The following is a 13,359-nucleotide window of genomic DNA, read 5'->3' on the forward strand; positions in this document are numbered from 1 at the left end:
TCTCTCTCTCCACAACAAGTAGAAATAAGTAATGGCGTGCGACAGAGCTGCATCCTCTCCCATCTGCTGTTAAACATAGCCCTCTCAAATTACACAGCAGAATGAAGAAAGTATCAAAAAAAAACATGGAATTCCCATACGTAATTTGCGATATACAAATAGAAAAAATGGAAGAAAAATTCAAAAACAACGAAATTAGAGGGGCTTACGAATACCTAAAAAAGATTAGAAGTGGGTATAAACCTCAAACAAGTCTATGTAAGATGAAAGTTGGCAAATAATCAGTGACCAACAGAAAATCACAGAAACCTGAAAGCATTATTTTCAGACCCTACTTCGAACACAAGTAGACATGGAAGATGAAATGGGTATGAACTACGTAGAAGAGAATAAAGTAGGTAATGGAGTAGAAGCTCCAACCATAGAGGAAGTTCTCGAAGCTAGTAAGGCCCAAAAAAACAATAAAGCTCCGTGAGTTGACGAAATGCCAGCAGAACTGTATAAGGTAGGTAGCGACCACCTAGCAAGTCACATCCACGCGCTCATCAAAGACATATGGCAAGAAGAGAAAATACCCGACGACTGGAAGAAAAGTATAATATGCCCGATCTATAAAAAAGGAGACAAAAACTACCGTGGAATCTCTCTACTATGTACAGCATATAAAGTCCTCACGTATATTATAAACCAGCGACTCCAACCACTAGCAGAAAATATTATTGGAGAGTATCAGACGGGCTTCCGACGGGGAAGATCGACACTGGATCAAATATTTACAGTCAAACAGATCTTGAGCAAATCATGGGAACACGATATTGATGTTCACAACGTGTTTATAGACTTCAAACAGGCATACGACTCAGTCAAAAGGAACAAACTATACTATATATTGGCTGAATTGGCAATACCACACAAGCTAATAAGACTCATTAAAGCCACAATGGATGAAACTCAGGCATGTGTACGGTACGAATACAAAACCATCGGACAGACTTTTTCAAAATTTCGCAGGGACTAAAGCAGGGAGATGGGCTGGCCCCAACATTGTTTAACCTGGCACTGGAGTATGCGGTTAGGCAAATGCAAACTGGACGAGGAAACCTACTGACCAACCGAACGGTTCAAATGGCCGCTTATGCCGATGATATTAATATTATGAGTAGAACATCAACAGGAGCACAGGAAACATACGCAGAGTTAAAAACACAAACAAAAATGCTAGGTCTGAAAATTAACACAGAAAAAACAAAAATAATGACTCAGAGGAGAAGAAATATAGTCCCACAAAACATTATACATAAAGATGACACTGAAACGGTTGGAAAGTTTACATACCTGGGAGTAGAAATATACGCCAACGGATCAGAAGACGGAGAAATACGGAAAAGAATAACGCAGGCAAACAGAGCTTATTTTGCCCTCTCCCATATATTTCAGTATAGAAGTGTCCACCGAAATACAAAGATGAGAATCTATAAAACTTCAATTCGACCAATAATATGCTATGGCAGTGGCAAAAACAAACTCGACACATTCGAAAAGAAAGTACTGAGGAGAATACTAGGACCTGCGAGGGAAAACGGAATCTTCAGAAGTCGATACAACAACGAACTTTATCAACTTTATAAAGAAGCACTCCTGTCAGACTTCATTAGAATACAAAGATTGCAAGGGGCCGGACATGTGATAAGAATGGGAGAGGATAGGCTGCCAAAAAGAGCACTGAATGCTAGAATGCAGGGAAAGAGACCGGTTGGAAAGCCAAAAAACGCTGGAAAGACACAGTAAACAGCGACGCACAAGCCCTTTTAGGAGTCCGTATATGGAGAAGAGCAGCCACCGACAAGCAAGGGTGGAGGCAAAAAATAAAGGAGGCCAAGGCTCAAATTGGGCTGTAGTGCCGTAGAAGAAGAAGAAGTAATTTGCAATATGTCGATGATACAGCTATCATAGCAGACAACATAGAAGAATTACTAGAGATAGTAAATAACATTTATACAGTGTGAGAGGAATATGGTCTCAACATTACCATCACAAAAACGAAATTAATGATAATCAGCAGACAATCCCATATTAAACAGTTAAAAATAAACAACCAACTTATAGACAGAATTAAGAAGTTTAAGTATCTTGGAGATATCCAATCTAAGCAAAGAGATTTTATGTATCTGACTATTATTCTCCCTTCAGTTCTTCTTCAATTTCGCCATTTGTTTTCATTCTTCTTTCTCCCTCTCTTTTGACGTTGTGGTACAGTATCATTCTCTTTATTTATGTATCTTTCAAATTTCAGAAGGCTATCTTCCTCTTTCTTGTTAATCGTTGTTGTTTCCATCCCATATGTAACAACAGGTATTATTAAGGTCTTATTATATAGGTTCATCTTTGTTCTCTTTAGCCTCACTGTTAGCATATGTCTTAATTTTTCTGGGATTTCAAGCTGCTATAGTTCTTCCATAATTTTCGTCCGATTAATTGTATCAAAAGCGCTTTTGAAATCTTATAAATATTACGTTCATTTCTGTTGTATTCTCACGATTTTTGAATTATTTGCCCCTAGTATGGAATTAAAAGTCAATCTCCCCGGTCTGAATGCGTTCTGGTTTTCTCCTAATATTCGTTCAGCGCATGATTTAAATATCATGTTTAATATATTTGCTATACTTTGTTTCACGTTAAGAATAGAACGTTACGCTTACGGAGATCAATGTTGCCAAACCCCTCGCGCACGGGTGGATACTCGACTGTCGATTTACGATTCATTCTAGTCGGTACGGCGTGGCATCGGCGCGCTTCTAACGTTCAAAAGAAATACATGGGGCTATCTCAGCAATGTTCTATTCTTAACGTGAAACGCTCTATAGAATATTATATATGGTACTTAATAGGGATATTATTGCTCTGTAATTCTCGCACTCCTCCCGATCTCCTTTTTTTTCAGATAGGTACTATAATACCTCTGTTCCAATCACCTGGTAGTGTGTGTTGTGTCCATTTGTTGTATTAGTTTATTTATTTATTTGTGTAATTCTCCTCCTCTGTATTTTATTAATTCTACTGCTAAATAAAATTATATAATTTAAAATAAAACAATACACAAGAAATAAAAAATTATTCAGCTACTGTATTGGTAGATTAAGTTAATACCCAACAAAGGATTATTTGGTTTTTAATTGTCATTGACCAAATTTTTTTATGTGACTCGTCAAGTATCTTATCAGAGAAACATTATACTTACCTGATAAGACTCGTTATCAATCCATTTTCCGCTGAAAATAACATGGTATTGCGGTCTCGTAAATTCAACTCATAAATTGATTATTGTTTATTTTTGGATAATTATCTAATATTTATTATTCGGAAGTCAACAAACACTTGTTAACTGTTAACTTGCATTGTAACTATTTTGTACACAAGAAAAATTTAAATGATTAAATTTTGAATTATTTAACTATCTACGAAATATCTTAAGAAGGATTCCAACGGAGCGTCTTGAGGCGCGCTTTTCGAAATACAAAAAGATAAAAACTAAAGATTGGAATCAATGCAACATGAAATAGCGAAATTTCTCTCAAAATTTGTGATTTATGATCGTTAAGAGGGGATTATGGTTGAAATATTTAATTTTTTTTATTATTTTAAATAAAAGTACATACATCATTTCAAGAATACTCTCTGAAAATTTCAGATTGATCGGAGTAAAATTACCAGCGATATACCATGTTGAATATCCCTCACTTCGGCTCGCTTTGCCGCGGTTTCGAGCCAGCACGCTTGAGCATAGTGAGAAACGTTAAACAACTGTTCGCCTTCTCTTTTGTAGATTACTCCTCGATGCAAAGAACATATTCCCATGTGCATCACTTTACGATTTGACAGACAAATAAAAAAATGAAGATGCAGTTGTCTAAACTTTAAATGCGTTTTTCTCAAAATTGCTTTTTCAAATGTAGTGGACATTGTAACTAAAAAACTACTTGGCCGATCCTGAAAGTTTGCATAGATTTTCTTTAGACATTTCGTGAGGTAACGCCGTCGAGATATATTTGTTTTATGCTCATTTTTTGTTTATAATTCCAAGAACTCAAAAATCGTTAAAAATAAAAAAAGAATGTGTGTGTACTTTGTACGCACGTAAGAAGTTATACTTCTATTATATGATTTCAACGAAATTAATATACTTTAAACAGTTTATTTATATTTTATTTAAATATTAAACTAACTTTCTTTGCCTACCACTTTTAAAAAAATTTTATTAAAACGATATCAAAAATATAAAAAAAAAGAATATGAATCGTCCGGGATTTGAACCCGGGACCTCTTGATCTCCGGTCACACGCTGTACCACTGAGCTATTTCCATTTTGCTTTGACAGGTTACAAGATTTCTCATACATACTGACCAAGTGAAGTATACAAAACATAGTGATACATACATATCTTGAAAGATTAGCAACGAACTACATACTGTCTGTGTGCGCATGCGCCCAGCATGTGATAAAATTTCACTCTCAATCGTAAAGAAGTATAACTTCAAAAACTCGAAAGCGTTACCGCGAGAAACTCATAAGCTAATACTTAAAATCTTTTTGAATTTTTTGTTTCACATAATCAAGTGACTACTTCTGATGTCCATCGCAAATTGCATTTTTTTGAGGTGGATGTAAAAATTTGCATCTGTTGGCCTATAATATTTTTCCTTGAATTTTTTTTAATATTCTGTAAATTGTACTTAGTATGCTTATTTAATTTAAAAAATAAAATAAGTGTACCATAGTTTCAAAAGAAAATCACAAAAATGTGCTTGAAATGTTGATTTCAAACCATACCCTGTTAATACCTATAAACTTCTATGTATGGTCCGTCACTTGCCGGTAAAATGACACAGTTCAAAGAAAATCAGAAACTCAAACAATACCCTTCCAACTCTGCAACAGAGGTATGGGGTTGTATTTTTGTATTCATTTGAGCATATTTCACATATGAAATTAGAAAACATTCACTCGAAATCCAATTTCTTATATTTTTGAACACTTCCTGTATGAATTTCTTCACATACAACGATTCAAATAGGTCTAAACCGTTCGAATTTCGATGCTCATTTCAGTTGTCACTTGGCCTGTGTATGTCAGATAAGATTTCAGCTCATACTTATCGTTGTTGTATACAATATTTTACATTGATCTTACATTTTAACACTGAATGCGTCTCAATAAATTTGATCAGTTCTTTTTTTTTGATCAACTGATACTGAACCACCCTATTTCATGTCATTGTTTGCTCCTTTCAGCTAATCTATAAGAAACTAATTGTTTTAGATGACAAAATCACCATAAAATGGGTTAAGTAAAACTGTCAATTATTAAAAAGATTAAAAAGGGTTCAAGGCAGGTTTTGTTTATATTCGATTCAGAGTCGGACTACCATCTCCATATAGCAACTATTTCAGCATCCTTATGCATCATCATATCATGTCAATTATTCTTCATTTTTTTTTTGAGTTTTGGTTGTTCGAATTTGCAGTGTTGTCAGTGCAAATTCTTCTTTGCAACAGCTAATTTCCACTGAACCACTGTTCAGCCCGGCTTGAGTTGATTTTTCCACTGTGAGGAGTGTTTCTAATGTTTTCACCAGAAAACTTCCCCAGAAACATTTGAGTCATTAGTGAAATTTACAAGATTTGAAGAACCCCTAACCACTGCATTTGGCAGGTTGTTTATATAGACCAATAAGAGAAAATGCCTTAAGACTTTAAGTTGACCAGTTCAGGGTACATCCTAGTTTCTACAAGCATACTTTTCGTGATATATTTGTAAGCAATGATTTTATCCATTTCTATGCTAGTCCCTGTATTCTATAACGATATACTTTTTGTAATAAAAGTGTTTAGATTACAAAACAAAAAAAAGTTTAAAACCAGTTTTTCAAAATCTCTGAACAGTTTATCTAAGTGAGTTCAAATAATCCCTTTTTGTTGAATTTGCACAAATTAATACAATCAATTCAATTATAAATACCTTATTTATACTTGATAGGGGTAAGACAATGAAGGCACCTCCTCCAGCACTTTCTACAATTATAGCCAAAAATTTGGGGTTCACAGCACAAAACGTTGAATCCCATGAACTCTTAGAAACACGAATATTATCGTAGCATTGTTCCCTTTTTAAAGCTTGACCATAGACATGGCGGAATTTGGAACTGCGCACCACACGGAAAGACATCTAAAATATAAGAAAAACATTTAGGAATCATTTCTATGAACAATGTAATGTGTATAATAACATATACAGTGAGCACGTAAAGGTTGGAATAAATTCATTTTCTCGAGAATGGACGATTTTGGAAAAAAATCCCGAATTAGGTCAATTTTTACTTTTAAATTGCGACTTTTTGGCATATGTATCATACTAGTGACGTCACTTATCTGAGCGTGATGACGTCATCTACGATTTTTTTAAATAAACATAGGGATCGTGTGATAGCTCATTTGAAAGGTAATTCAATTCTCTATTCAGTAATATCAACATTAACATAATTATTTATACAGGGTGTCCAAAAAAATATTTTGAATTAAATTTATTGACATAAAAAGAAGAATGTGTGTAATTTATTAAACTCAAAATACATTTTATTCCTATCAGAAAATAGGAAATAATGTTTATTTGACAAATAAATATTGTTTATTTGACAAATAAATATTGTTTATTTGACAAATAAATATTGTTTTTTGCTTAAATTCAGTATTAAAGCAGCCACCCACCTTCCTCTTGACAGTTTGAACATTTAATTTAAACGAAATGCCATGATCATTTTTCAAATAAACATTTTTTTTCTGTTTTCTGAGAGCAGTAAAATGTATTTTGAATTAAATAAATTACTTGCATTCCTCTTTTTGTCAGTAAATTTAATCCAAGAAAGTTTTTTTAGACACCCTGTTTACATAAGTATGTTAATGGTTGTATTACTGAATAGAGAATTTAATTACTTGTATTTGTACAAATTTTGTACCGAATCACCGTTATTCAAACATTACTACAATTTAATTACCTTTCAAATGAGCTATCACACGACCCCTATTCCCATTAAAACAATCATCGATGACGTCATCACACCCAGATGGGTGACGTCACTAGTATGATATATATTCCAAAAAGTCGTAATTTAAAAATAAAAATTGACCTGTTTCGGGATTTTTTTCCAAAGTCGACCATTCTCGAGAAAATGAATTTATTCCAACCTTTACGTGCTCACTGTATAACAAAATAGCTGTTAACCTAGCAAGAATATTTAGCCCTCCGGCAGAGGGATGAGGCTTGTCAGGTCTCACCCATTATTTATTTATATACACAATAGGCTGTTACGACCTATGGCAGTTTTATAACACCATCATCAAATTAACTAATTACAGTTATTTTAAACAAAACTTAACCTTAAGTATATAAAAAACTTTAAATACTCTGACGGACCTAATGAACAATATTTTTCTATCCACTTCTATTTTGTGCTTTTCTTTTCCAGTCCTTCACCTTCATGTGTTTAAAGTCTTCCTCCACTATATTAATCCATCTCGTTCTGGGTCTACATCTTCTTTTGGGACTCATTAGTTTTCCCTCTATTACTAGTTTAGGCATTCTGGTCACTGCCATTCTTTCTACATGTCCCAACCATCTGATTCTTTGTGACTTGATGAACCTGGTGATGGTAGGTTATTTGTAAAAAGCCATTGATTCGTTGTTGGTTCTTCTCTCCCAACTGTCTTCTGTCTTCAATCCTCTGAATACATGTCTCAATAGTTTCCTTTCCCATCTTTCACCAGGCAGTGGCGAAGGAAAGTATGTGACAGGGCAGAACATTGTTAAGCAGGCCAAGACTCACAAAGGGTTGTAGCGCCATTAGAAGAAGATCTTTCCAGAATATCCTCTTCTTTCTTATTTAATGTCCATGACCCCCAGGCATATGTTGCTGTGGGTCTACTTACTGTTTTATATATTCGGAGTTTGTGTTGTCTAGAAACGTATTTTGAGTTCATCAAAGCTTAAACTACCTAATTTTTATTCCCTTTTGCTATTCTAGCATCGAGTTCCTATTTCTCTTTACCATTTTCATTAAATACTATACCCAGGTATTCAAAATTGTCCATCCTTTTAAAACTACAGCTTTTACCACTTACAGACCTCACACTAAAGTCTTCTTTTTTTCTTCTGTCCCTCACATGATCATATACATGGTTTTGTCTTCATTTAGCTTCAATCTGAATTTCTATGCTTTTGGTTGAATCATCAGCAAATGCCAAGTGCTGGTGCTCATTTTTCATTATTGTTTCTTCCACTTTCATGTTGCATTTTCTGATTACAGCTTCTAACACTAAGTTGAATCAGGTCTCACCCATATGGAAACACAAAGTAATTTTATTTCACTGTTTCCTCTGGAGGGTTAATGTCCGGTTGCACCAACAGATCTTAAGCTTCAGTCGAGAATATCATAAGAATTAATATAATTATAATATATTACATGATATTACAATAAGAATACCATAATATAATAATAGATATAATTGATAATAAGGTAAGAATCTAAAATTATGGTACAACGTAATTGATACTCAAGGAGGCCCTATCTATAAGTAGAACTTAGCTAAGCTGGAGCTTAAGATCTGTTGGTGCAACCAGACATTAGTGTAGTAAATAAGGCATCATTTTAATTAGGTTAGAATTTTATCAAGGAGTACACATAGTGTTAACTTTCACAAAGTTTTGAATTATCATTAAAAGCATTTAATATTGAATCTTATGTTTTGTACAGATGTATGACATAGAAAAAGGATATAATATAGTTAGACCTTTATAAATGTTAAATTTTTAAAAAGAGAAAAGGGTCTAAATAGATTATTGACATGGTGGAAGCACAAAATATAGAAATAGTATAAATAAGTCAAATATAGGAATAAATTAATGGATTTTTGGTACTATTGGTCACATACCAAACATCCAGTAAAATCAAAAGATGTATTTTACATTTTTTAAAACATCATTGGTAAAAGATTTCATCTTTAGGTTTATAATATATGTAAGCTAAAAAAGCTGAAATAACAATATGTAAGTGAAAAAAGATCGAAATAATTACATAAAAAATATTCAATTCTTTGAGGGGGGTTTAAAAAATGATCCACATGGTTTGAGGGGGGTTTAAAAAATGATCCACGTAGAAAAGGCTCTGTAAGGTAGCTTATTACAACCAGTTTCAACTTCAGTATGTTATTAATAGGCAGAAGAATAAATCATAAATAAACATAAGATAGTTGTATTGGATTCACTGGGAAAAATACTCTCAATTAAAACGAACACTTCTTAAAAGTGTGGAATGCCTTATTTCGAAAAATAGCATATTATTTGTTATTTATTCTACAATTCAGAAGTGTTCCAAGATTTTAAAATTTGTCACTTTTCTCCTTTTGCAAATTCCTATATTTGGAATAACTATTAAAAGAAAATTAAGCAACATGTATCCCGTTTACGTAGTCAACTGAGAGGTGCATTAATAGATAGAACAATAAAATTAATAGTGTGAGTTTAATCTTATAAAATAAGAATAAATTAATTTATTAAACATAACCTATGAAGTTCATGTTTTGATTGTTAAAATTTTACGTACCTTGGGTTTTTATAAATAATATCCTATAAATATACGTTTACAACGATTAATTACATTTAAATTTTATTCGGAAATTAAAAAAAGAATATTTTTAACAGACACTTCATATCTAGTTCACATTAGCTTCGAAGAAATCCCCATATTTGGTTATGCGAAATTTTTAAAACGTCAAAAGCGAAAGTGGCGCCACTGTCTATGGAATCTAATACTACAAGGGCATCATTTTTAGGCAATTTTAAGCGAGAAGGAACACTAAAAAATAACTACAGTTGGTACAGTATAAATCTCGATGTACGTCATTAGGAACGTCAGGGATCTAGCCGCAGTCTCTCTTATGCGATTGTCGCATGCGTTCGACGCAAGCAGCAGTCGCAAGCGATGTTCTGTGCACTCCTCAAATGTAAACTTTATACGAGCGGTCTGTCTTGTGCGTCCGACGCGTCAGATGCACAAGACAGACCGCTCGTATAAAGTTTACATTTGAGGAGTGCACAGAACATCGCTTGCGACTGCTGCTTGCGTCGAACGCATGCGACAATCGCATAAGAGAGACTGCGGCTTAAGTTGACAGGGTTGCGAAATTACAAAAAATTCCTTAATTCATTTAAAATCAAATACGTATATTTTAGAATACGGTTGTGTTATTTAATAAAAATTAGAATAATAGCTCTTCCGTTGCTTTCCCGAGGTGCAGTTGTTCGGAAATAATAAGCGTTACTTCTTAAAGAGAAGCTATTGGTACTTAAAACAATTACGACTCCAACTTATTGGAGCATGATTATTTGTTAAGAGTTTATTTAAGTTAAACGTCTTTTAAAAAAAATACAGGTTCGCTGTAAGAAATTCCGAAAGCTTATATAAATAGGAACAAATATTAAAGATAAATTGTTTGTAGCATGGAAGTAAATAAGCGAAAAGAATATGGAGGTAGTAAAATTAAATCAAAATCAAAGTATTTTATTTTATTGAAATAAATTATAATATTGGTTATAATATTTTACGGAGATCCCGTAAATATAAATACAGCTATTATTTAGCTCTAAAAAAAGAAAAATAATAAAACAGATTAATAAAATATTTTCTTGTGGCATTTTTACAATTTTAACTATTTATAATGGGAAATAAGCCACAATATTATTAAAAAAAGAATGTGTGTGTACTTTGTACGCACGTAAGAAGTTATACTTCTACTACATATTATGTGATTTTTAAGACTATACCAAAAATTTAAAAAAATAAAAGAATAAAACGCACACAAACACATTGAAAAATGCCAAAAAGAAAAAATGATTTCTGGACGATAATAATTGTTGGCAAAAATTTTAAATACGCATTTGCTGAAAAAAAAATTATATAACAAATATACTTACAATCATAATATGCATAAAAAAAATAAAAAAATAAAACTTGCATCGGGAATTGAACCCTTGAATTTCGTGCCGCTTTGACTCGTAATCGAAGCGTAGACTCACTCGTCCAATCGCACATTATTTATCATGTGGAAAAATACGGTAACTGAACGTTTTACTGTTTGTGGAAGAAAATATAAAAATATAACAAAACCGTAAGAAAACAATATATTAGATGAAGATTGGTAGAACTTTTGTTGGTAATCAAATTAAGTATGTAAATCAAAGCATTACATACCTACTAGATAAATAAATCTACGCCAAAAAATCATAATTTAAAAATAAAAATCGAACCTAATTTGGGATTTCTCTCTAAAATCCGCATTCTTGAGAAAATAAATGTATGTATTTCAACCTAATCCAAATGTATAATTACAATATGATTATAATAAAAACTAGGTACTTACCAAATTAGAATGAGTTTTCCTTGTCCAAAATAGTCCAAAAGTCCAAAAATATAGGTATATGAAAACTATTTAAAAAGGCAGTATAACTATTAACTAACTTTTGTTTGTTGTTTCTTTTCACACAAATTTTAAAACGCAACAACCATAAATAATCTAACTACAGCTGTGCCACAGCCACCATATTGAATAATTTTTGACATGTCATTTGAACATCCATTCAGAACAAAGTTATAATGCGCATGCGCCCGGTCGCTAGGTTTTCCCATATAAAAATTTACCCTCTATCGCCGGTAAAGAAGTATAACTTCAAAAATGATTTTTATTAACGTTTCGACGCCCAAATCGGGTGTCGTTGTCAAAATACAAAAATACAACTGAAAATTTAAAAAAAAAGTATTTTGTATTTTGACAACGGCACCCAATTTGGGCGTCGAAACGTTAATAAAAATCATTTTTTTAACAATATTGTGGCTTATTTCCCATTATAAATAGTTAAAATAATAAAATATTTGTCATTTAAAAAGAATGCCATCTCTTACTTGAATTGTGAAGTATATACGTCAAACGCCATACGTCATTCGATGTTTGCATATCGTTACGTCAATCAAGTCAAAGTGTCAAATTGTTAAGTGGGCTTCTGAGGTGATGATGGTTCGATAAAATAATATTAAGAAAAAAATGTTGATTTTAGAGTGTTTTTAAAAAAGTTTTAGATGGACAGTAACGTAGAAGAAGGGGAGAAGATGAAGGCGAAGTCGTCGAAAAGGATGGTCGGAATGATCATTAGATCAAGAAAATCAATTGCTAAGGATGCGGTTGTGACTGTGAGTATTCATTATTTTATAGTTTTATATCAGAATAGAGCATGTGTATTTTCACGAAAAGCATGTTGTCCTTACCAATTTCCGATATGATGCTTTGCTCAGTTACGATTTTCCAGGAATTGTAAGTTTTACAAAATGGGTTTTACCATAAACCTGGCGTAATCTATCTAATGCGTAAGAATTTATTTCTTTTCTTGTGTTTACCTTGATTGCCCATTTGGAAGTTAACTAGAGTTTGCAACAAAATTAAAACTACAAAATCTGCACATATATGAATGTAATAGTTCTTTGTTGTTTGACTTCCAACTAATTTTTTTTCCATAGAATTGTAGCAGCATTTGGGTATATGGGTGTGATTGGTGTAAAAATAGTTAACATTATTAGTTTAATTTGTAATGTCTTTCTTTATAACAATTCTTATCTTTGGTCGATTCAAATCTTATCTTGTTTTTCATCTTTTATATATTTAACTAAATCTGCTATGTACTTTACTATCCTATCCTTATTACTATCACACAAGTTCAAAAGGTTTGGTACATTTGAGCGGACTAGGTCTTGATTATCTAAAAGTTCTAACGCTTCCTTGTTTGTATGGTTGTGGAGTGGTTTTCGTGGCTCTTGGCAATCTTGTATTTCTTCTTTAACCCCTTAACGTACACACTCGAATTAACTTGAGCACACTAAACTGGCCAAAATGTGCACACTTGAGATAATTCGAGTGGCGTTATATTTTATGTTTCTATAATTTATCACACTCATTCATATAAAAAAAAACAAACATTTTATTGATATTTGTCATTTATAGGAGATTGGGATTGTAAGTTACAACAATTATATTACTTATTCAAGTATAAAAATATCATTTTGCTACTTATCACTTATCGTATCTCCTTCATATTCATATTCTGTTTCGCTCATTATTGAATATATTATGTATTTTACTCAAATAAAATATAATATAAATGTATAGTTTAGCTCTCCAGGCCTAGAAGGCCCATGGCTAATATAAATGTAATATAGTATATTATACATATAGGTACATATTATAATATAATATTATAAAAGT

General features: G+C 32.5%; 2 protein-coding genes across 2 annotated transcripts in view; one reads left to right on the forward strand and one right to left on the reverse strand.

Annotated features, from left to right (window-relative positions):
- The window catches only part of LOC126888349 (coronin-6), a 55,101-nt gene extending 45,266 nt beyond the window's left edge, over positions 1–9,835 (reverse strand). Inside the window, exons 1-2 of the mRNA XM_050656519.1 lie at positions 9,654–9,835; positions 6,017–6,223 (exon numbers count right to left, since the gene is read on the reverse strand). Coding sequence (XP_050512476.1) covers positions 6,017–6,223 — 207 coding nt within the window. The 5' untranslated portion in view covers positions 9,654–9,835. The remainder of the gene's footprint in view (positions 1–6,016; positions 6,224–9,653) is intronic.
- Positions 9,836–12,061: 2,226 nt separating this feature from the next.
- LOC126888350 (hippocampus abundant transcript 1 protein) overlaps positions 12,062–13,359 on the forward strand; it is an 89,355-nt gene continuing 88,057 nt past the window's right edge. Inside the window, exon 1 of the mRNA XM_050656520.1 lies at positions 12,062–12,293. Coding sequence (XP_050512477.1) covers positions 12,183–12,293 — 111 coding nt within the window. The 5' untranslated portion in view covers positions 12,062–12,182. The remainder of the gene's footprint in view (positions 12,294–13,359) is intronic.

Source organism: Diabrotica virgifera, chromosome 7 (assembly GCF_917563875.1).
Source record: "Diabrotica virgifera virgifera chromosome 7, PGI_DIABVI_V3a".
Taxonomy (NCBI): Eukaryota; Metazoa; Arthropoda; class Insecta; order Coleoptera; family Chrysomelidae; genus Diabrotica; species Diabrotica virgifera.